Source organism: Oryzias melastigma, linkage group LG22 (assembly GCF_002922805.2).
Source record: "Oryzias melastigma strain HK-1 linkage group LG22, ASM292280v2, whole genome shotgun sequence".
Lineage (NCBI taxonomy): Eukaryota > Metazoa > Chordata > Actinopteri > Beloniformes > Adrianichthyidae > Oryzias > Oryzias melastigma.
Genome location: NC_050533.1, coordinates 18,351,588 through 18,375,941, shown reverse-complemented (window position 1 = coordinate 18,375,941; position 24,354 = coordinate 18,351,588). Strand labels below are relative to the sequence as shown.

At 37.7% G+C, this 24,354-nt stretch overlaps 3 protein-coding genes and 1 long non-coding RNA gene across 8 annotated transcripts in view; 1 reads left to right on the top strand and 3 right to left on the bottom strand.

Annotated features, from left to right (window-relative positions):
- The window catches only part of LOC112142367 (apoptosis-stimulating of p53 protein 1), a 62,136-nt gene extending 60,005 nt beyond the window's left edge, over positions 1 to 2,131 (bottom strand). The window contains exon 1 of one of the 3 annotated variants that reach the window (XM_024265681.2): positions 1,644 to 2,131. In XM_024265681.2, coding sequence (XP_024121449.1) covers positions 1,644 to 1,652 — 9 coding nt within the window. In that variant the 5' untranslated portion in view covers positions 1,653 to 2,131. The remainder of the gene's footprint in view (positions 1 to 1,643) is intronic. The other 2 variants (XM_024265708.2, XM_036209853.1) reach the window with 2 other exon arrangements.
- Positions 2,132 to 4,265: 2,134 nt separating this feature from the next.
- On the bottom strand, positions 4,266 to 11,495 carry LOC112147098 (protein tyrosine phosphatase type IVA 2). 3 transcript variants are annotated; one of them, XM_024273238.2, is made up of 8 exons: positions 11,356 to 11,495; positions 9,748 to 9,896; positions 9,530 to 9,656; positions 8,869 to 9,415; positions 8,700 to 8,792; positions 6,150 to 6,280; positions 5,933 to 6,007; positions 4,266 to 5,854 (listed from the first exon to the last, which is right to left on the bottom strand). In XM_024273238.2, the coding sequence occupies exons 4-8, from the start codon at positions 8,962 to 8,964 to the stop codon at positions 5,743 to 5,745; spliced, it is 507 nt and encodes a 168-aa protein (XP_024129006.1). In that variant the 5' UTR covers positions 8,965 to 9,415; positions 9,530 to 9,656; positions 9,748 to 9,896; positions 11,356 to 11,495; the 3' UTR covers positions 4,266 to 5,742. The 3 variants fall into 3 exon arrangements, with proteins under 3 accessions (XP_024129006.1, XP_024129021.1, XP_024129012.1); XM_024273253.2 differs by having other exon boundaries at positions 9,752 to 9,896; XM_024273244.2 differs by having other exon boundaries at positions 9,748 to 9,893.
- Positions 11,496 to 14,465: 2,970 nt separating this feature from the next.
- LOC112150258 (gap junction beta-5 protein) lies at positions 14,466 to 23,461 on the top strand. Its single transcript, XM_024278390.2, has 4 exons — positions 14,466 to 15,010; positions 19,094 to 19,306; positions 21,735 to 22,036; positions 22,111 to 23,461. The coding sequence occupies exons 2-4, from the start codon at positions 19,136 to 19,138 to the stop codon at positions 22,448 to 22,450; spliced, it is 813 nt and encodes a 270-aa protein (XP_024134158.1). The 5' UTR covers positions 14,466 to 15,010; positions 19,094 to 19,135; the 3' UTR covers positions 22,451 to 23,461.
- The window catches only part of LOC112150264, a 4,204-nt gene continuing 2,627 nt past the window's right edge, over positions 22,778 to 24,354 (bottom strand). The window contains exon 3 of the long non-coding RNA XR_002919941.2: positions 22,778 to 22,831. This is a non-coding gene — a long non-coding RNA (uncharacterized LOC112150264). The remainder of the gene's footprint in view (positions 22,832 to 24,354) is intronic.

Genomic DNA, 24,354 nt, shown 5'->3' with positions numbered 1-24,354 from the left:
ACTCCATGTTTGGCAACTTGGTGGTTAAAAGTGCTTAATATTGAGCTTTTAGAAAGTATATCTTAAAGCAGGGATATGGAACCACATCCCTGCATGTTTTCCAACATACCCTCCTCTAGCATGTTCTAATTGCCTGAACACACCTGAACCAGGTAAAGTCATGATTAGGGCTTGGATATCTGGAAACCATGTAGATACAGTGGCCCTCGAGGCCTGGAGTTACCTATCCCTGCCTTAAAGTGTTATTTGCAATTTCTAAAAGATGCACCAAAAAGAAGAAAATAAAAACTCCAATTGTGGGGGGATTTGGAGTGGTAGGGGTGTCCAAAATAGTCGCATCCCTCTGCCACAAGGGTGTTCAAGAAACATATTTCTTCACGTGGAAATGCTCTGAAGCCAACATGTTTACATTTAAATTTAATTAATGACTTTATGTCATAGGATGACCTTTTAAAGTTTTAAAACTGACGTTGTATATTTTCCGAGTGCTGGAAGCTACGGGCTAATATAGCTGACGGGCGAATATTGATGACATCAACAAGTGGGAGTATCGTCCACATTTGAAGACAGCATTCTTTTATAACTCTACATTTGGAGGGCTTAATGTAGGGGTAAAATCAGTGATGTCATATCCGGCGTTTAGCAAAACGAAAATAAAGTAGTGAGCATGGTGTCCAAATTGCTTTTAAAAGGCTACTATTTAGTTCTGCACTAGTTTTTTAGTAGTTAGGGTGGGAATTCAGACAGAGCCTGAGTCTTCAAATTTGCACGATACTCCCACTCGATGACATCCTCAATACTCGCCGGTCGTCTATGTTAGCACAAAGCTGCTAGCACTTATAAATACATAACCATGTTGGTTTTATCATTTTAAAAATGTTACTAAAACAAGCAGTCATGACTTAAATGTGAATTTCTGTGCTTCAGAGCACATGAGAAGAAATATGTTTCTCCTGCACTGCAAATCACGACGCTACTGGCGGAGGGATACAGAACTCGAAGTCCTTTCGCTTTACATCTAAAAAAAAAAACTATTTCGGAATTCGGACATCCCTTTCTCTTCAAATGCCATTTTAACTGGAGGGGTAGGGGAAGAATTCGGATTCGGCCAACCAATCCTGTTGCTCACAGTTGCACCCCGCCCTCTGCGGCTTTCGTCCAATCGCAGTGCAAGTATTTATGACATCACAGGTCTTAAATATCTTCCAAGAAGAAAGGTGAAATCAAAGTGATGATGACGGGTTAAAATTTTTCAGTCATACTCAAACTTCTATTCTAAACATTTAAGCCACATCTAGTTTCTATAACTAACATTGAATTTAGATATTTATTCAAAAGGAAATTGTTAAAGTTTTCTTAGTTAGTATATGTAAAATATGTTGCCAACTGAATGCATTATTTTTATTTTCTTAAAAAATGTGTTTTCCCCAAGCTAATCAATTAGCATAAGATGACAGAAAAATTTGCAAAAGTGTGATAAAACTTTTTTTTTCTCCCACAGTTGGGATAATTGAGTTGAAAAATACCGCCAATATTACAGAGCGTGTTACTAGTTACTAGCTTATCAGCAGTCAACGTAGACGGCGGGAACCGTGAACTCTCACGAGGCACATCCTGTTTGATGTCATCAATGAAAAACTTACCGGTAACATTCCTGCTCAGTCCTCGATTCCCCGCCAGCAGTGTAGCTATTTCCTACGTTTTTATTTCAAATTCCCTTTATTATTTCCTCTTTTCTTCATATATTCACACCTCCTTCTCCTCCTCCTTTCTTCTCCTCCTCAGCGAGTCCGGATCAGATGCTCAGAAAACTCTCAGCTCCTCTCTACTTTCCTGACGAACCCACCCTCTTCCTTCCTCTCTTTCACTCCCCAACCCCCTTCAAGCCCTCTCCCGACCCGCTCCCTCTGTGCCTCCGAGATTATTGGAACTCACAAAGAAAGTGCAGCTGGACGTTTAAATAAAACCACTAAACTCCTCGTTGACATTTCACACTGACTGCATCCCCTCACTCTACCTCCTCCCCCCCTTAAATCGCACGCGGCGGGCGGTCCTGTGGTTAGCTTGATCTGGGTCACCACCGCCTTTTTCATCTGCTAAATCTGTCCTCGGTTTCTTTCTTTCATTGTCCTCAATGTTGGTTTTGTTTTCTGAAATAAAGTGTCGTAAAAATAACCAGCTGTATGAAACTTTTAGGGAAATAAAAATCAGTGCAAATTTTCCAGGATTTATAGACAGAATTTTAAGAAAGAGCGCCCTCTTTTGGTGGTGTGCAGAATTGGTTTTCACTAAAATATGAAAAATGGGACTTATTGATATCTGTATGATAATCTCTCAATTCAGTCTTGTTTCTAGTTAGATGCTTCTTTTTTATCTTCTTTTGGAAAAAATAACATGCTTGCAAATATACATTTTAATCTACATGTTCACCCTCAAAAGTTAAAAAAATAAAGATCTGAAAAATGTAATCAACATAATGAATTTAGTTCCCAAATAAAACTGATAAACACAGATAAAGACGTGCATTTTCTTACTATCAAACACGAAGGGAAATAAATTATGTGTTCCTAATTAGTTCAAATATAAATGTTGCAAAATTTAATAGTATGTCGTTTGATTGATTGATTGATTGATTTCAAGATATTTCAAAGAACACAGGGGGAAACAGACAATAAAAAACTGTTTGTTTTAATATTTTTGTGATTATTTGTAGAATAGAATAGAATACACTAGAAGAGTGTATTTGTTGTTCCCACAAAGGGGAAATTACCTTAACATAGTTCTAAACATAGTAACTAAACAAAGTTTCCCAAGTATCCTTATATGTGGATTTAGAAGTTAAAAAACATCCATATTTGAATTGAATTTGGTCGATTTTTTAGGATTGACAAGAATAAATCCAGACTACAGTATATTCAGTGCTGAGGCATCAGGAACTTGGATGTTAGGTAGAAATTGTGAAATATTTACACTATTCAAATTTTGAGATATTTGTCAGCATTTAATCTGAAACTCATTTCTAATTGTTCTTATGAAAAAGGAACATTTCATTCCAACTTTTTAGAAATGTTTTACTTAATATTATATTACAAAAGCATTTGCTATATTTTATATTTGCTATATAATAAAAAAATATTTATTAAAGCTTTTTTTAGTTATTCTTTTTCAGCAATAATACAATTTTAAAATCCAACTACACTTTGAAAATTTAATTTAGTAACAGTTTAAAAATGAGATGAAAACACATGTTGTAGCAATAACTTTTAAGCTAAAACCATGACTGTCCAGAGTTTTTTTTAGCAGAATGTACAGTAAATTGACTTGCTTAAGCTTTCAATGTGATGTTTGTTTCTTTTTGCACAGTTATTTACACTTAGAAATGTACAGAATTGGACTGATCATCCATGCAGGATTTTTGCTGACCCACCTTAAAATATTCATATAGATTCATGAACTATATATAGAGGAATGGATGGGTGGAGTCCATACTAGCTTCACTTTTTAAACATTAACTGCATTTTCCCACTCTGTCCATGAGCTTCAAGGGTAATTCTGTGTGTTCTGTCGGGTCAGTCAATAAAGCTAATCAACATTCACCCGGCTCCTGACTCCATGTGATTTTTCCAACCGCTTCATTTTCACAGCATTCACGTTCCCAGAGGTCACAGGGTTCAGTCCCACATGTGACTAATCATTACCTGGAGCTGCAGCCGACATGCTGAACGGGACGCTCTTGTGTTGGAGTCATCAGTTTCTGGATGAACAGAGCCATTCCACCTTAAAATAATTGTTCCACAATAATATCACAGGGCTTCAAAAAGAATTAATTTTTACCCAGTGAAGGAAATCGTTAGGTGGTCTAGCTATGGAAAACTGTTTTTTGCTAAAGTTAAAAAGCATCAAAAAGTCAAAATATTTCTTGCCTGAATCTCAATGTTGAGTTGTTTCTGATAGACAATTTTAAAAGCCTCCTGCGGTGATCCAAAAATGTAAATATTTGACTTCTAAAAAGAAAAAGGAGTTCACTAAAACTAATTTTACTTAATGTAGCAGATCCTCAGTGAAGAAAGTTTCCATCTGTGTCATCAGGAAAAAGCACGATGTCAAAAGTAACTTTTTTATCTGGAATTCCGCAGGTTGAACAGAAAAAAATAATCTAATAAAATGTAAAACTGCCTATAAATATTTTCTACTGCTAGACTTTCCTTGCTCATAGTGCATAGACAAAGAAAAGAAACCAAAAAAAAAAGAATAAAATGCAACAGTGGAGGCACCAAACACTTTTATTTATCCAACATGTTTTCTTGATCTGACAGACATCTCACAAAGAAACAAAAACTTCATCAACATCGAGAGCGAAAAGCTCAAGACACAAGAGGAGAGAAGATCATCGGAAAACAGAAAATGCACAAAGAGCAGAAGCCAATTGTGAGCACAGCAGCAGGTTGAGGAACTACGGAGAGCTGGATGGACATTAAACCATGGACACTGAGCTTTCACTTCTGTGGCTGTTTTTACAGAAACAGTGTTTGAGAGATCGTTTCACTAATATATAACAAACAAACTGACACTACAGCAGCAATTTCTAAAATGTATTTGTGCTTTTTTTTTTTTTTATCTGCCAGGTTATTAAACAAAGCACCCCAGAGCACAGTGATGTCATGCAGACGATCACAGAACATGTTTGAGTGTGAGGCGGAGCTTTGATGAGCGACACCGTACAGCGAGTTCACCCATAAAAAGCATTAAAAACACTCAGTGAACGGTCGACTTAAAGCTCCACAGCTAATAGGATCATGTACAAAAACCGTCACCTATAGTAATCCTTCACGTTAGCTAGCTCACTCACATTGACACAAGTGATCCGAAGTCTCATTTTCACCAATTCAAGTTGTTTTTTGCAGCAAAAGTGCCCAAAAAAATGATTCAAAACCATAAAAAAAAGAAAGAATTCATGATTTAACAAAATATAATTTAAAGCGGGCATTGCTTTGAAGCCCTTTACTTCATAAATACTACAGAAATCAGAAGAAACTCCCACTAAACACATTTTTGATTGCACAGCTCGACAGCGCTCCAAGCAGAAACTACAGTAATCAGTCAGAGCAGTCCCACCGGCAGGTATGGTGCCACTATTCTTCCTGCAGCCCACAACGCTAACATGTCAATTTACCCATAATTGCATTAAAGGAAGTAGTGTAGCCTGGAAAAAAACGACCCAAACGATCACAGCAACCATAGAAGAAGAGAATGAGAAGATGAAGTGGTGATTTATAGAATACTATGAGCTGCTATTTGAGAATAAACCACTTTGGACCAATAATTATAAACATCTTTACACCTCTTTGCAGAAATAACAATAAATATGATGTGGTAAATGGTCACATGCTAACGATGGATATCGTTATCAGATGCTTTCAGTGGAGCTACAAACTGATTCATTCTGGCTGATTACAAAAAAATCCTGATGTAAAACTAATTACATTTATATATTTAAAAAGTTTGGGTTCTAATAAAAGCATGAATGAATGAACCGTCCAATCTCTTAAGAACACTGTAGGCGCTTCAGTCTGCAGTTGTGATGTTAACCGACAGGAAATCTTTGGGATTTAACATTTTTCTTTACCATCTTTTACATGCAAAGCATTTGAGGGAGTTTGCTACATTTTTAGGTAAAGCTACTAAACAAGTAGGAGAAAGAAAGATGTAATCAAAACTTCACTTTTATTTAGCGTCAGCTTCCTACTGTATACAGCAGCTCTGACCGTTGGCGTCTTTCAAGCGCAGGCAAAGTTTGGACTTGTATTCCTCCAGGTAATGCAGCTGCTTGGCGTTCAGAGCGCCTCGACGTTTTCTGCAGGAACGGCATTGAAACATTGAAATCAGAATAGATGCCCTTTACAGCAAACAGTATCTGTGAAAGTCCACTCACTGTCTTATTAGGTGAACAGCATCTTCATATTCCATCCCACACTCGATTAAAGCCAGAGCCACCAGCACCGGGGCTCTACGGAGACACAAGAGGCCCAAAAACAGTCATTCAAGTGTGTTCTGTACATTTCATAGAGTACACCATAGTGTATATATTGTCTTGTTATTGTCATGTTTGTGGTAGAATTATACGAACTCTTTAAGAGCTCCCTATTTACCGTCCCAGTCCAGCAACACAGTGCACAGCCACGCAGCAGCCGGGATGCTCTTTAAACTTAGCCTGCAGCAGGTTCAGCCAGTCCTCAACCACCTGGTCTGGTGGGGCAGAACCATCATCGAAAGGCCAGTCCTGGGGAGATGACATAGACTGGATTTAGACTATTAATTCAACATGATGCTGCTGAAGTAGATAAATAAGAATTGAATTGAATAGAATAGATCAGGCTGCTATGTATGTTATTTGACATTCTAGAATCATTTTAAATAAAAAAAACTTTTTTTTAAATTGGTAAATAAATTTCATTTATTTGAACTGCATGTGTTCTAGTTCTATTTTTGTAATATTTCCACAGTAGGCTATCATTATCTTAAAGAATCTATATCATGCAAAATCAACCTTTTTAACTTTCAAGTGAACTCACTCATCTCCCTAACCACTTTGTCTCTTTTGGGGTCACAGGGCTGCTGGAGCCTAACCTAGCTACTGATGGGTGAAGGCAGGGTACATTCTGGACAGGTCACCAGTCTTTAGGAGGGCCTCAATCATGCCCCCAAACACACTAATTCACACCTAGGGACAATTTAGAGTCACCATTTAACCTATGAAGCAAGTTTTTGGACGGTGGGAGGAAGTCGGAGAAAACCAACACATGCACGGGGAGAACATGCAACACAGAAAGGTGAAAGGTCCCCCGTTGCTGTTTTTTTTTTCAGGTCCCCCAGCCGGGACTTGAACTGGGGGCCTTCTTGTTGTGAGGCACTGCTCCACCGTTCAGCCCCTTTTAAATGTAGAATAATGTTGATTCTTCATGAAATACAACCCAAAAGCATTTTTTTGCTTCATTCACACATCTCTGTGTGAATTGCAGTCAGCACAGTGCCAGATTTCCAGCTGCACCCGTCCTTCACTCCTGATATTTTTATGATGATTGACCTGTGACGTCAGAGCAAAAACTACCCAACATGCACCACAATGCGGGCGATCTGCGTTGCGTCGGCCTGCATGATCTCAAACACACCTATTACCACAGACACCCGCGTCTGCATGATGGTGAATAACCCAGGTAAGATGGGCGGATCTTAACTGAGCCCGGCCACGAATAGAGACCGCCATCTAACAATAACGAGCACTTTTTAGACCTGAAGGATATTGGAGTTGCTGTCAATAAGAGGCATGACACAATTTGAAGATATATGTTTGAATGTTGTTTTGTTTTTGTGGGCAAAGCGCAGATACACTGCTGAAGGCGGTTCTAGGTTGTGAAATAGGCGGTACCCACAAAGAATGAAAGGCGGAGCTTCAGAGATTGAGTCGTCTTACTTCCAGGTAGGAAAAAAGCTCACATAAATAACTCATATTTCATAAAAAGTGTGTTCTTTCGTGTGCCAAAGATAATATATTATAATATATATATGGATTTAATTTACTCAGCAAAGTGTGAGAATAGCATGATACAGGTACTTTAAGTAAACAGCAGTCCCTCGTGTATTGCAGGAGTTATGTTTTAAAAATAAATAAACTGCAAAGTATTCTGCTTTTTAAATTTTAACAGATGTTTTAAGGCTGAAACCCTTCACTACATGTGTTTTATACTTTTTCAGACAGACATGAACATTTTTACACTTTTCTCTCTTGTTTAAACTTTCAAAGTTCAAACTTTTGTAGAAAAATAAGTCCAATACTTCAGAGTCATACTGCTAGCTATGAAAGATTCCTATAAATTTGTCAACAGTAGTTCATAAAGTGAGTGTTATTTCCCGTTATCAGTGACAGCGTCACTTTAAAGGGTTAAACTTTTTACTGTTTACCTGAAGTTATAACTAAAACCTTCAAATGCTTCTAATACACATTTGTCTAAGTCAAGGCCTGGGGGCCGAATCCGGCCTGCTGGGTAATTATATCCGGACCTCCAGATCCTTTTATTTTATTGTTATTCATGGACCAATGTTATTTTCCACTTATTTCTAACTTGTAAAATTTTGACAAAATATATTTTTATGGAGAGTAAAATATTGAAAGTTATCTCAGTTTTAAGTTGATTTATTCCGGAATAATATTCTGGAATAAATCAATAAATGAATACATGTTGTATTCATAATTATGTTAAAAAGCTACGTTTTTAAAGTTTTAACAATTTTGTTTTAGTGCCTTCAATAAATGTTCATCCTGTTCGGCCCACGACCTAGCTTGAGTTTGACACCCCTGTCCTAATGGGTTGCTACACTAGATGTCACTGTTCTCGAAGCATTTTGGCACAATTTGAACCAACCTGAGAGATCCATGAGGTTTGATTTGTTGGGACTTTTTTCCAGCTAATCTCACTTTATTTTTGTCCTCTCTGAATCTCAGTTTTACTTTTTCTCCAATAGTGCTGGTTTCCTTCAGACCACATTTTCAATCCTAGCTCTTAAGGGGTTCCCTCTGATTAAAAGAAAAGTGAGGTTTGATCTTAAATACAGGATTATTTTTGATGATGGCATTGGTTATTAAGTTGAGACTAATACTTTTACTGTTTATTGTTGTTCTAATCACCACTCTCTCTTCTTACCAGTACTTGTATGCCCTCTTGTTCCACTGGTGTCTTGTCATAGGTAGCAGCGCACACTCTCACCAGAGTGTTTACCCCAAATGCCTTTAAATCCTATAGATTGAAACATAAAACATTTCACACTTGAATCTTCTAGTAAAATAATGCTAAAAAAAAACCCAAATAGTACCTCTATAAACTTCCCCATCTGTGCGTCAATAGGATTGTGGGTGATGAGGAACCTCAGACAGTCGTAGGAGATTTCAACGGGGGCAGGTCGGTTCATTTTTAGATAGAGTGAGAGCAGCTGTAGCCTGATAGAATACTTGGAGTCTGAAGCTTTAATTATAGTTTGAGCTTTTCTTTTCTCTTTTTAAAGAATAAACAAATGAGTGCGGTTTATAGTCAAAGATTACAATCTTCAACAGTCGTTCAATAAAAACTTTGACGATGAATTTCTGGTTAAGTAAAGGAAGAGCGTTTGAGGGACAAGAACTTGACACGGCAGAGGGAAATCTTGTTTGGCAGAAAAAAAATGTAAAAAATATCTGTTCCTCCTCTTTCAAATCCGTCAGCCCATTCAGGAAAAACACACTCAAATCAGAGCAGAAGGGTTGTAATAGAAGACAAAAAGAAAGTTCCTAGGCTGCAACCAAGGCCCACCCTTCTCGCCAGGACAGGCCGCAGACCGAGGTTTGGCTTGTCCTCATATGGTTGAACAGGATGGCAGTAAGAACCTAAGAGCAAACAGTCATTATTAGTCTTAATAATCAAATTAGCTCTTATGAAACCACATTTTGGATGAATCAGAGCTTGTTTATTTGAACCCCACCAGCTTTTGTGCCACTGACCTGTCTGAGTGAATGGCAGTGATTGTGCCGAGCCGGGGTCCCCCTGTTCACTTGTCCACAATAAGCAGCAGGTGCTGAGCTTGGCAAAACTCCCCTCCGAGCTTCGCAAACGCCATACATGTGCAGCCTGAACGAGACAGAGTCATGAGTTTTCTGCGTGGCGGTGAGCGGGCTCTGGCTGCGAAAAGTCAGGAGAGTGGCGGAGGCACACGGTTTACCGACTTTGATGAGAGCTGAGGAGATAGTTCATTGAGCGGACACAGGAGAATGTGACGGCTCGTGGATGTAGACACACCATTGATGACGACGCGGCTGCTGCTGCTGCTGTGGGTTCCCGCTGACAACCTGTTGGCTTTGACCGGACCTGCTGCACACAAAAAGGAAGACCGGCTTTGTTATGATGGCATTTGAAGCTCTCCACAAACTATCGTGGTAAATGTAAAAATAACAAACAAAATACATATATTACCATATTTTTTGCCCCACTTTACTCTAAAAAAAAGCAGCTATGCATGTTCACTAAAGACTTCCATTCATGCTCAGTGGTTACAGGGACTGTGTCCTTCAATGACATTGATTAGAATAGAGATAATGCTCGCCCCAGGCAGGGAACACAATGTAGCACATTTACTTTCAGGTCCCATTCAGGAGATTGTGACAAACAAAGCAGATTCCCACAATAAAGGCAAATATTAAATTTTGTTACAAAGGCTAGAAAATATTTTAATTAGAGTGAGGGGTCTGTTATGATGTAAAGATTGTGTGTAATATTTGAACAATCGAAACCTACAAATGCTGCTAGAGGACACTTTTTATTTAGATATGTTTACTTTAAGAAATTGAACAAAAATGCTTATTTTACCACAGGTAATTTAAAGCTACCTATGGTGTTATTTTATGGAAACTAAATAAGTTAATTTCCGCAATTTAGGATAAAAAAAAGTTCATTATTCAAGTATTTTATTTCATTTTTTGTTTTTTTAATTAAGGGTCTTTACTCTGTAAAAGTTCTGAAAGTAACAGGTAACAAAACACCATCACATTTTTCCTATTCTTTTTTTATGCAATCACTGACGTTCCAGTTTCCGAGCAGCAATTGAACGCACCTAAATGACGCTGTTTTTCCATGATCAGAGTTAATTACCAATCTCTAGTTTTTTGTGGCATAATAAATAAACCCTGACACTTGTATTTGTATTTCTCTTAAGCACATTATTTCACACAAACCTATTTTATTCTGTCTTTTACAAGGCAAGACATAAAACTAAAAAATTAAATATTATGGAAGCTTCTGGGTTAGAAGATTGCATTGCTTTAAAGGCGAAACTACGTCACTCTCCAAACGTTTATGATTAACTTTAGAATAAAGCAATGCAATTAATCAAAGAATGACAGGAAGCAGGCACTAAAGTTTACGCTAAAGCAACAACTAACACACTTTAGAGGTTTGGGAGGTCAGAAATGACGGTAGCTAGCGCTACATTTACGCTAAAATATATCAACGGGTCAAAGAGAGGAATTTAACACGTCGAGCATAAACACACACGGTCATAATATATACAATATAAAATAGGAATAATTTATAGCTAAATAAATGTTTCCTCTTTGTGTCACACACTAATTTAACACCCGACTCGTAAAAAAAAAAAGAGGTCAAAATCCACGTTTCCAGTGGCAGGACAAGCTAACACCAGAGCCTTCGCCGGCTTTCAATAACAGCCCAAAGACAGAGGATACAGTGACCTTGCTAACACGGGCATCACCGGGTCCACGGCGCTAACATCTGGCTCCATGCTAGCCCAAAGGCATGAAAAACAATTACTTACGAAATACAAGAGATTCCGGGTAGAAATTCAAAACGTTCCTAGTGATACAGACGTGTCTGCGAAGGAGGCATGGTGAAGAGAAACGTCCCGTTAGCCAGAGTGGATGTGTGCGACCACTTCCGGTTTCAGGCTTTCAAAAATAAAATCACAGATTCGCTCTGCTCTGGTATAGACGGTTACTGTCCAAAATAAAACACACATAAACTACTGTGATGGGTAATAATAATAATAATAATAATAATAATAATAATAATAAAACACAAATGAAAAATGTAAAAAAAAAATGCATTTTCAAAGTTATTCCCCTCTCTTGCATTAGATTTACTCTCAATTTTAAAATTCAGTCATTCCATTGGGCCCAAGATGTCTATTCGATTACAAATACGTTGCAAATAAAATAATGGCTTATTGTAGATGTCTACTGGACATCTCAGAAAAACTCTTTATTCCCACTAACCAACATCATCAGTGGGAATTCCTACATTTTGTTTTTGGAAAACAAAATGGCAAAGTGTCATAAATTCATAGTCTATCAGATGCTTAGTGGATATCTACAGCTGTAAGCATCTAAATAGCCATGATTTTGATATCTAATTGATGTGTTTATGTCCAGTGGGATGTGAATATTTTTTGCAATTTATCAAATAAAATCAGAGGTTTTGAGTCATCATTTCTTTCTCTAATACATTTAGTTTTGCACACAACAGTAGAAGGTTTGATTTGGTTTGAGGACTAGTAGAAGATTTGAGAAGGTTTTATTAGGCAGAATGCAACGACAGTCTTAAACTTTTTGAGATTGGACTAATGTAAACAGGTTACAAAGAATACATATTTACCAAATGTTAGAATCTTTTTTATTCAATCCCTTTCAGATTTGTTTTATTTTTTTAATTGAGTATTTCGCCAAAAAACAGGAGCAAGAGCTTTTATAATTTTATTTCTATACTTGCTTTTTTTTTACTCCTTTAAGCAACTTTATGAACTTGTGCTTGTTGCAGTGTAAGTTCGTTCAATTTCTTTATGCATATTTTTTGCGCATGTCATGTGTAGCATGACACATTTTTAGTTTCAGTATTCTCACACCAGCTGTTGTATAGTTGTGAAATTCCACATTCTATGAAAAAAAATGAAAAAAAAGTGGAAACTGAATTTTTTTCTGTCATTTCTTTAAGACAAACTTGTATATTCTAAATGATCATTGCACCCAAAAACATTTTTTTAAAGATATGGATTACAGGGGGCTGCACGGTGGCGCAGTGGTTAGCGCTCTCGCCTCACAGCGAGAAGGCCCCTGTTCGACTCCCGGCTGGGACCTTTCTGTGTGGAGTTTGCATGATCTCCCCGTGCATGCGTGGGTTTTCACCGGGGACTCCGGCTTCCTCCCACCGTCCAAAAACATGCTTCATAGGTTCATTGGTGACTCTGAATTGCCCCTAGGTGTGAATGTGAGAGTGGATGTGTGTGATTGAGGCCCTGCGACGGACTGGCGACCTGTCCAGGGTGTACCCCGCCTTCGCCCATCAGTAGCCGGGATAGGCTCCGGCACCCCCACGACCCCGAAAGGGAAGAAGCGGTCAAGAAGATGGATGGATGGATGGATTACAGGTTATGAAAACCTAAGCTTCAGTATTTCAAAAAAATTGAGAATTGTTAAAAACAAACAAAAAAAAAATCTATTGGAATCTTGCCAGCAAGGCCAAGTGGGTCCCATACGGTTTAAAAGTAGCCAAAAAATATGAGCCCCGAATGGGTATTTGCCAATATTAGCTTAGGTGGTAACTTAGTGGGCCGGCTATATGCTCGCGAAGACAGTGTAGTGAGATTGCGAGGATCGGCAGAGCTATCTTGCTATGCTATTGCTTAAGTGGAGACTCAGTCGGTCGGCTCGCTACGCTACACAGCCACTTGGTGAATGCTAGCTCGCTAGCTAGCTAGCTACACCGTCCACCGGGCGGCTGGCTAGTATATTGAGTTATTTGGAAATACATTCAGGCATGAGGGATTAAATGTGTTTTTTTCAGTTTGGGTCGGTAGAGAATTCAAACATGAGGAAGACGATTGACTTATCACATGTCTAGAAGAAGTTCTTCATATTGAGGGTAAGCCACAAAGGTCATAGTTCAACCAGATAGTTGCTCCAAGAGTGCTGTATCAAAGCATTTCAACTGCAAATTGCATGAGTGAGATACAGTAGGTGTTGTGGTTAAAGATCCACCAACAGCAGGAAAGACTATAGACTTGAGGAATTTTCAATCAAATCCAGTCAAAAATTTGGGAAAGCATTATATAATGTGCTGAGGATGGAATCGGTGCATCAAGACATTGCAGACCAATAGCAGACAATTGACTAGAAATGTTGCATTCCTGGTGACAGGCCACTCCTAAATCAGACAGAGACCAGGAGGTGTCTCACCTGGGCTGAAGAGAATGAAAACCTGTTTGTTCCTCAAAGGTTCCATGTCCTTTTTTTAGATAAATGGAAATGTTTTGAAGTCAAGAACCCAGAGTTTGGAGAAAGTGTTTCTACATGCAAGTGAACTACATGAGAATGATATGTTAGCATCAAGCTAGCAGACTTTAGCATTATGCGTTAGATCAATCTCTACTTGGATCGATTGTTGATCTATTAAGCTTAGATCAGTTCAGATCTTCTTCTTCTTCTTCTTCTTCACCAGTCATCTATGTTAACACGTAGCTGCCAGAGCAACAAACGGTTTTTATAACATGACGAAATGGGTTTCTCTTCCGCACCATCAGGATCACCCTACAAACGGAGAGATGGCTAACTCTAAGTCCCTGCTGCTCCTCCTTAAATAAAACACTTTTGGACACCACTACAGCTTCAAATGTCCCTATAATTGGAGTTAAAGGGAGGACTCAATTTGCAATCAACCTAATTCACACCCCAGCCAAACTGAGCAAAAGAAAAAGCAACTTATACTTCTAAAAATATGGATACTAACCACTAACCAAGTCCTGAGCGCATTGATATGAACATAAGTCTGCTGTGAAGTGATATTTTTGTGAAAATATTTCTCAGGTTTCATTACAAAGGCTTGATTTATGAGTTTCCCTCTGAAGTGACTTTTTCATTTGTCACAAAAGTTTGTGTTTGTTGTGTCAAGTCTGATGCTTGAAGTTTGTCTCTTTTGAAGTTGAAAACAATCTGGAAGAAGTGACTCAAACAGTGGCAGAGATTGAATGTGTTGTAGTTTTCCATGCAAACTACTAGTCAAACTGAACGGGTGTGGCACACTACTCCCCTCTTTCTCCACCACACAAGCACACACAGACAAAACCTCTCTCCGTCTGCCTCTAAGGGAAGCATTTCACTCCCCTTTTTCCTCCCCACGATCCCTGACCATCTTTTTCTATTTAAAAGACATTTGCCTTCCTGGTTTGTTGGAAGCTGCTAGCTCAAACATGACAAGATCAGACATGTAGGCTCTGGTGCTTTTGTGTGTGCTTCATGTGTTATATGACGCAGTCCCAGCAGGTTTGGCAGGATTTTTGAGCAAAGCACAAGTAGGGAGAGACAAGCGGAAAGGGAAAGGAGCTGGAGTTTTTCTCTTCCCTACGCTTAGCCTCACTTCTCCCATTTTAACCATTTCTTCCCGGCTTCAAGACATTGACTTTTGGACAGATTCAGCTCCAGGTAAGGCTCTAATTTGTTTGGTTTTCTTACATCTGACTGTGTCCTGTAAAGTCTGGGCAGTAACTCGTAAAGTTAAAGTGGTTAAAACTTTCAGCAGGCTGAGTTGCAGATTCCTTTTCAGTCCACAAAAAGCAGCTTAGTCTGGTGAAGGAGGGAAGAAAACACTTTTATAAAGAAAACAGGAAGAAAGATGGATTAAAAGTTAACAGAGTCTGAACTTCAACTGCTTCAGATTCAGGATAAAAACAAATGGCAGATTGATTTTCCACAATTCCAACTTCATTTTTTGGTTAATCTGTATGATAAACATGTGCTAATTTGAAGTAATTTACTAAAAAAAAAAAAAAGCTTGTTCCATAAGAGCCGTTGAGATGGTTGCTTCACCAAAACTTGCTTAACCTGTGGTAGGGGTTGGAAAATTATGAATATTTATTGTTTTTCAAGACACAATTCCTTTAATAATGACAGATTGTTTGAGTTGAGAGTTTCCATCCATCCATCCTCACTGTCCACCAATGACAGGAAACTGTGGTCTTCCAGAACTAGCAGCCAGCTTGTTTTACTGTAATTCTGTTTGTTTGAATGCATTTAATTAAAGGAAATCAGTAAAAAAAAAAGACTGAAATGGTTGGGGGAAAAAAGCAGGATGGAAGCTCCTAAGGATCACAATATGGCACTTGTAAAAAGTCATCAGTTATCAAAATAAATATGAATTCTGTGGTGTAAACACCAAATTTGTCATGAGTGTATTCTAGGATTCCCTTTATAACAAAAGTATGTTAGCCATGAGAAAATCCAAGATTTCAATATAATAGTATTCTCTAGGCACCTCTTTGTGGTACAAGCACCAAATTTGGCAAATACTTCAGGGACCTTTCTTTCAGAAACTTCTGTTTACCGTGAGAAAATTCAAGATTTTAAAAATATATATAATATACAAATAATAGTATTCTGATGGTACCCTTCTAATATTAAGACTACATTTTGTGCATGACTACCCATATTCTTGAGACTGGGGCGAATACACTTTGAAGCAACCATTGAATGTACAACCACCACCTTTACAAATGGCCGCCATTTTTTGTTTTTCCTCATGGCTAATGTGTTTTTCTGAAAGACGGCATCCTAAAGTACAACCATGCCACATTTGGTGCTTGTACCACAAAATGCATGATTTATGTGAAATATCAACCTAACCGGCTACATGCTAAAGCTAACTAGCAAACCTGTTGTTTTGAGGCGTTGTGATGTTCGCAGAACTGTATCTCTCTGGATTTCACTCTGGTAATCTCCCCAAAATGTTTCTAGAAACATTCTGTTTAGTCTCTGACAGCAAAAGACTCAGGAGAGTATCAGTCCAAGCATGAAGGAAATATATAGAAAGCGTGTAGGAAAACAACGCATGCAAACTGATGTTTGAGACCATTTTGGGTGAGATTTTTTTCCCCCCTGGGAAGTTAATTTAGGTGTGTCTGTTGCAGGGGAATGCAGAGCAAATCTGTTACACAATCAACAACATGACAAAACTACCTGGTTTCTTGTTTCTGCATGAAAAACTGAATTATTCATAACTTTTAAAGCCTCACAGCAAGTGGAAAACGATCATCCTGAGGCACTAAACTGTGAAAATGATGGCGCTATAGACAGTAAACACTGACCTGCTTGAGTGTTGACATTCTGACTTCCCTGGACCTTTTTGATATTCTGATAGTTTAGAGAAGAAATGTGGAAAATCTTCTTTTCTCGTAGTTTAACCTGACTGATTGCATGATTTTATCTAAGGAAATATCAGGTGTCAGTTCCTTAAAGTTTTTATTTTGTTCTTAAATACTAGTATGTTGAAAAAAATGTATTATGACAGGAAAAATTATAAGAAGGACTCCTTCAAAATAAAGCAAGCAGCAAAATGTGACTGAAAAAACAAAGAAAACGAACACAGACCTTTATGTGTTGCTGAAGAGCCACTGGTGTTTATTTCACCTTTAATATTTTACTCTTCTCTAAACAACAATCCATCCAAAACTTCAGCAGAAATCATTCCGAGAATTTTAGTCTTCCTTTTAATTTATTTTACACTGAAGAGGAAAAGTATACAGTATTGGAATGTACCATTTTTGAGGGGGAGATAAATAAATTATCATATTTTTGCCACTTGCATCAACAGAAGCAAAAAATAAAAACTAAAAAGGGATAAATTGCATTCTTTAATGAGGTTTTGTTAAAACAAATTTAGAGAAAGTATTTCTGCATTTATGTTTGTGTGAAAGGAAACTGATTATCTGCCAGGAAAATGTATACAGATCCAGTGAGTTATACTTTGTGGTTTAGGAGAAATGTTCCAGGCTCACATCACAAACACTCAGAGCAGAATCCTGCTAATGCAGCCTCAGGAACCACAAGAAGAAGACTATGACTGGATGTTTGTTTATACTTTTTCTGTTCAGGAACTTCACTGCTTTTGCACACATGGAAGGATCAGTTCTTATTAAGATTCAGGCAGATGTTCAATAAGTTCCATAGTGGTGATTCAGGCCATAGAGCGAAGACACACCAGCTTTAAAAAGGTTTTTCAGCTTTTAAATGGATGAGCAAAAGAAAAGAGCCGTTTGGGAAGAACCGTCCCGGCCAGTTTTAGCCATCAGAGTCTCTGGGCTTGTCTAGATGGAAGCTAACTGTGGGATGACTCACCCATGACTCATTCAGCTCCAAGTTTGCACGGATTCATCCAGAAACAACGAGCCTAGCAGCAAGCTGTTGAATATAACAAAACTTCTGCGTAATTCACAAAAATGTTGATTTTAGAGGAAAGAAAGTTGGCACTTTTGGAACATTTATAATTACTTTTTTCCTACAGTTTGACTTCTTTCAGAATCTTCAGGAATTTTAGCACAACTTAATATAATTCAATAGAGTTTCAATATCTTTTCCTTATGGTTTTCTTTTTTTATTATTAAAGAAAAAAGTTTATTTTTTAAATATAAAGTTACTGGTTGTGACTAAGTGAGAAATCAAAGCAAAAATGAAAGAAACTTTCACATTATCAGCATTTTTCTATATCTTTGCTAAGGATAAAGAGAAGTGTTACAAAATATTTCTGCTAAGAGAAAAATTAGTACGGAGCCCCTAAAGTGACATTGAAGTTAAAAACATTTTTTTGAAGAAAAAAATAAAATATATATATATAATTTATTTATTTTTTTTTTCCAAAAAATGGAAGTTAAAAAAATATTTTTTTTAACTTCCATTTTTTACTTCAGTGTGTCTTTAGGGGCTTCGTATAATCTTAATTTATAAAAACATTTAAACATGATTCCAAAGGACCTATTGCATAGATGATAAATATCTTCACTATTTTTGTACAGTTCTAACATACAAATATGGAAAAAAATCAAATATATTACTTTTTAGGCAATACCAGCTATCATTAGCAAACACATTTATTATCTCTGTTTTTAGTGTGATTTTGTTTAATATAACTTGAAAAATTCCAGTGTTGATGACAACTTACTATCTATTAATCAGATTTATATAATTATTTTATCAATGAATTTTCATTAAAAAAGGTGATATAAAATTCCAAAAAACACAATAAATAGAGAACATGAAAAAAACAAAGAATAAAAGAGACACAATGAGAAGTGAATGCTATTTTGCATTAACGTGACTATAGACACAATATACAAACTATGATCCGTAGTGATGCACTCCTTTTGTAAATTGTCTTTTCTGTTTTAAATGTCCTTTTTTGGTTTAATCCTTTTTGTGCAACCAGCTGTCACTGCAAACCCAGCAAAGTGTTCTGATACTGGTGGGCCACCATCACGTATGAGGAAACACTTGTTGGCCAGCTCAGTTTCAGCAGAAGTTATTCCAGATTTACAGTCAAATTTGCACAAAAATGAACCCAGAAAAGTAGTTTCAATGGGTGCAGCTTTTAGTTCTGGTTTTCCAAGATTCATCTGCAGCAAAAAGATTGTTAATTTTAACTCTACTCTTCTTCTTTTACAGCTTGCATGAACAAATATCTTATTTTTCTGACACATTCCATGTATCTGTAATCATTTCTGGTCTCTCTCCTCACAGTGAGATCTCATCTGCCTCTCAGGCCGCAGCACACCAGCAGTTATGAACTGGTCTGGACTGGAGAGCCTGCTGAGTGGAGTTAACAAATACTCCACCGCGTTCGGGAGGATCTGGCTGTCCATGGTGTTCGTGTTCCGCGTCCTGGTGTTTGTGGTGGCCGCTCAGAGGGTGTGGGGAGACGAGAGCAAGGACTTTGTGTGTAATACCAAACAGGTACGACTCTTCATTCATGATCATTCTTGGAGGAGGCTTCATTTTCAACAGTTTGTTGTTTTTTTTAATTTCTCCACTAAAGTTCCTCTTAAAGCCCCACTCTGATCATCTTTTGATCTGTTTTCAGATTATTTTTTTATTAGCATATATCTACAAGTGGATGCATTAGAATGGAGCGGACTATAGGGAGTATGTGACCTGCTGATTGTAGCTTCTATTTCACAAATATAACCTTTTTCACACATTGTTTTTCCTGATTCACAGCTATTTGACAAAAAAAATATTTAGAAATGCAGTTGTAATTTTCACTTACTGTATATGTGTCCTCCATCATGAAAAAAAATGCTAGAAGAACATGTTAAAAAGACAGTTTTCATCGGAAAGGCTCTTTAAAGGGCTCTGCTCCTTTAACACTGAAAGAGCCATTTGGTTTAGATTCTTACAGTCCAGGACCCAACGAGAGCCACAAAGTCCTACTTTATTGTTTAAAGATGAACAATATTTATAACTTTTTCTTGGCAACAAGACTATATTTATAAATTGAGTTTTTAGTTAGTAAAATAATTGAATTGTATAATTTATTTTACGTGACAGCAGTGCGCGCTAGTTCCTTTCCAGATAAAACCCTTCGTGTGTGAAAAGGTCTTCCTGCTGCAGCAGCTTCACTGAAATTAAAGATGCAAGACAGTCAAGCATGATATTTTTATCATTAGGATTTTGCTGTTCTTTTATTTCTTTTTAATCTAAAAAAACAAAACAATATTTTAGTAAAATCTTTTTATTAAAATAAAGCTTTTTATTGAACAACTGTAAATCATTTTCAATTATTTTAAACCACATGCATTCAAAACTTAAACCACTTTAGTGTAATTTACCAAAATAAAAAATAAAAACTTTTTGAGACTTTTATTTGACTAACTATAAATTAAAAGCACAAATTAATTAAAAGCACAAATTTAAAGAGCATTGCTACAGAATTTCTGACAGTAAATTAAACTTTTTCTGTTTAGTTGCTTGACATATTGCAAATCTTAAGAGAAATGCCGAAACTTAACAAACTAATTTCTTATTTATTTAGTCATTAAAGCTCAAGAGCCACAATAAGGGATAAACAAATGGCTCTGGAGTCACAGGTTGCAGACCCCTGGGTTAGAGGCTCTGAGCCAATCAGGGTGAGGCGACTGTTTTTGTGACTCCACAAACAGGCTCCACAACTTTAGCTGTGTAACAGCAAAGTTGACTGTTATCCCTGCAGGAAGTTCCATTACACAAGTTGGAACAAAGACTCATTTTGACACAGACGGAAAATGTACATTTTAACAACTTTACGAGACTTCCTGTTTGTCTTATGGCTGCTCCCTTTAAGGGTCATCACGGCAAATCCTCCACCTAAATTTTAACCTTCTTCTCTGCATCTTCCTCCCTAACATCAACCACGTCCTCTCTGGTCATTCTTTAACTAACATCGTCACTGTCCGTCCTCTCAATGTCTCCTTCTTCCTCTGATCTTCCTCCTCTTCATCACTCCCAAAGAGAACATTTTAATCTCTGCTTCCTCCAGCTCTGGCTCCTGTTTCTTTCTCGGATTCTCTACCAACATCTCACCACAGTCTTTCCTCTCGTTCTTTCTGACACTCTTTTGTCACCCATGACACCTGAAACCTTCCTCCACCTGTTCCAACCTGCTTGCACACGCCTCTTCCTCTCTTTCTCTCACTCTCTGGACTAACCTTTAACATTGTTTTCACCTCTGGTGCCTGTAGCCTCACCTTTCCCCTGGAGTTTTCCTCATTTGCGCTCACATATTCTGTAGTAATCTTTGTTTGTCTCATTTTCGGAGTAAACCTCCTTTTGAGATGCTCCTACACCAATCTATAGTTAGAGCTTAATTTATTGGAATATTATGATTTTTTGTATCAACATATTTTTTTTTTATTTCAAGTGAGATACATTATTTTCATTTAAAACAATTTTTTGCCTTTTTTTTTAAGCAGATTTAAAGATTCGAAGAAAAAAATAATTTAAAATTTCATTACAATTTTTTAATTTAAACATATTTCGATTCAGTTTATAATAATAACATCAGAGGAATCAAAAAATAATAATTTCCTTAAATTCTTGATTTTTAATGTGCTGCCCCCTGCTGGTAAACAGAAAAATTACAACTTTAAATAAAATTGTTAAAAGTAGATTTTAAATCCTCAAATTGATGAAAACAGATATGAAATTTACAACATCTCACTAAACCGGTTATTCATCATTGTTTTGTATTCATGTTTGCTCATCAGATGTCTTTGTGAGGTCACTTTCTGCAGCCACACCCTAAAAACAATGACTTGTCTCCTTTTTATTTTAATATAAAGTTGAAAGCAACATGTTTTCTGTTTGCTGAAAAGTTTCCTGAGAGTTGACTTTTCTCTGTCTGCAGCCTGGCTGCACCAACGTCTGCTATGACAACATCTTCCCCATCTCCCACATCCGTCTGTGGGCGCTCCAGCTGATCTTCGTCACCTGTCCTTCTCTGATGGTGATGGCCCACGTCAAATTCCGCGAAGGCAAGAACAAGAAGTACGTGGAGCAGCACAATGGCTCCCACCTGTACGCCAACCCAGGCAAGAAGCGAGGAGGCCTGTGGTGGACGTATCTGCTGAGTTTGGTCTTCAAAGCTGGATTTGACGCCGCGTTTCTCTACATTCTGTTCCGGATCTACCACGGATACGACTTACCCAAGTAAAAATCATTCCTTATTGGAGATTATTTAAAAAAAATATGTATTAGTGCTTAATGTTTTTATTTTTTTTAAGGTTGTCAAAGTGTTCTCTGGATCCCTGCCCCAACACAGTGGACTGCTTCATCAGCCGCCCCACGGAGAAGAAGATTTTCATGCTGTTCATGGTGGTGTCCAGCGCCCTCTGCATCCTCATGTGCATCCTGGAGATGGTTTACCTCGTCTGCAAGCGCATCATCAAACTGGCAAAGGTCCGGCACGAGAACGACAGGATCATGTTTGCAGAGAGTCACCAGCTCAAGACCCTCTCCCCGCCCAGATCCCAGTTTCATGCCGACCCGACGCTGGCGGACAGCAAGATGAGTCTAAGCAGGAGGGAAAAGACTCAGAGAGAGCACAAGACCACATTTCTATAGTCCACCCCATGTGATGGGATAGCTGCTGGTCAACGGGAACAAGGACTAAAAAAATGCTGTTTCTGTGTGGAGTATTTGCAACTTCTCCTTTGGAAGGAGGTTAAAGATGAACGTTCATGTGGTTTGTTAGAGTTGTGCTCATATATTTACCTCCACGCATTTTCCTCATTTCTGCTATCAGCCCGAGTGTGCCTGGTGGATCTCTGCAGCACAGTGATGGACTGCTGACCACCATTAATCCACCTTTGGCTCACAGACAGCTGCAATAAGCTCCAGTGGATGCAGGGATATAGATTGGTATCTGCTGCACGGTTAAAGCCTCACGTTCCTCCTTCGTCTGCTCATTTTGCCAGTACAGACTTCTGGGAGCTTCAGAGGGTTCTTAAAAAGCAGCAACATAAAGTGAATGAAAGCTTTATAGGCTGTCATTCTGTCCAGCAAACAGCTGCTCTGACAAACTGTCACCGAAGTGCAGTTGGAATGAGCAGCTGTCGCACAATCTGTCTTAGTGTCCTCACTTCCTGTTTCTTTGAAAATCAACTTGAGCAGCTCAGACTTTCCATTTTGTACTGGAAATTACTTTATATTGTATATATTTTCCTTCACTCATACTAGAACCAGGAAAATGATTTTCGTTACCTGATGACTGCAGGAAAGCTTTATTTAAACTCAGGGTTTTTTTTTTTATGTTTTTGGTCACGTCAGCTGATAAAAGGAGTTCAGGATTTGATCTGATTGTTTTCAGATGCATGTTTGATTGACTATTCCAGCAGGAGGACCCGATTCACCCCCATTCCCAGCCTGTAAATGAGCAAATTGGGGTTGTTTTATTTTACGTTATTATAATTTTAGTGTTTTTTTATTTCCCTGTGAGCTTGAAGCTGCAGTTTTTTAAAGGATCAAAGGAAAATTATGTCACAATAAGGTCCAAGATTTCCTTTCAAAACAAATGGGGTGAGATTTGGTTTTATATATTGTTCAGAAAACTGTAAAATAAAATTTCAAAAATGTTTGCAGAGTTTTTCCTCAAAAATGACAATCTCAAAGTCAAAAAATGAGGCTGCATGTGACACAGACTGAGCTTTTAAAGTTTTCTTTTTGTGTTTTCATGGAGCAAAGTAGATCTACGGAAGCTGATAACGGCCAAACCATTTATTTATTTATTTATTTTATGTACTTTGAGGAACAAATGTTATGTCCTGATAACGACACAACAAAGAATATTACTTTTTCTACAATTCACAGCAGAACAAAGCAGTTTGTCAGATAAAATGTTGAAAACCAGAAGAACTGATAAAATTATAAGTGATTACTTTAATCCTCATCATTTGACTTTGCCCGGCTGCAGCTGCATTGGTATTTTGTCATTTATTGCCCCTGTCTATTTAAAAAAAAATTATTTACCTGAATTGAACAGTTTTGGGATAAAAAAAGGGAAAAAAAACAACTAAGCCACAAGTTGGGTTTGAACCAGAAACCTCCTGTTTGTTAGCACAAGAGTTTAACCGCTAGGCCATCTAGAAACCGGAAGTATGTCACACAGCTTTGTGGATAGATTCCATGGATTACACAACCAACTGCACTATTTGATTGCCTTTAGAAGTACCAAATTCAAAACAAGCACCTCCCAAACATTGCTATTTTGTCATTTATTGCCCCTGTCTATTTAAAAAAATTTATTGACCTAAATTGAACAGTTTTGGGATTAAAAAAAAAGAAACAAACAAATGAGCACGACCTGGATTTGAACCGGCAACTTCTTAATTATTACATGGGAGATTAACCGCTAGGCTATCTAGAAACTTGCTGAGTTGGGCTGAAAGGAAGAGGGCACGATGGAGTTTAAGCAGCTACAGGACAAGCTAAGTGAAGCGTTGGTGCAGCTACAGCCTGATCAGCTACAA

Bases quoted from the DNA above. Each gene is read 5' to 3' on its own strand.
- LOC112147098 (XM_024273238.2), bottom strand. From the start codon at position 8,964: ATGAACCGACCTGCCCCCGTTGAAATCTCCTACGACTGTCTGAGGTTC. The intron at 6,281-8,699 runs GTAAGAAGAGAG...TCATCTCCCCAG, and splicing joins AAGAGGGCATACAAGTACTG to GACTGGCCTTTCGATGATGG. The intron at 5,855-5,932 runs GTGAGTGGACTT...CCGTTCCTGCAG, and splicing joins GCTGTTCACCTAATAAGACA to AAAACGTCGAGGCGCTCTGA.
- LOC112150258 (XM_024278390.2), top strand. From the start codon at position 19,136: ATGAACTGGTCTGGACTGGAGAGCCTGCTGAGTGGAGTTAACAAATAC. The intron at 19,307-21,734 runs GTACGACTCTTC...CTCTGTCTGCAG, and splicing joins TTGTGTGTAATACCAAACAG to CCTGGCTGCACCAACGTCTG. The intron at 22,037-22,110 runs GTAAAAATCATT...ATTTTTTTTAAG, and splicing joins CACGGATACGACTTACCCAA to GTTGTCAAAGTGTTCTCTGG.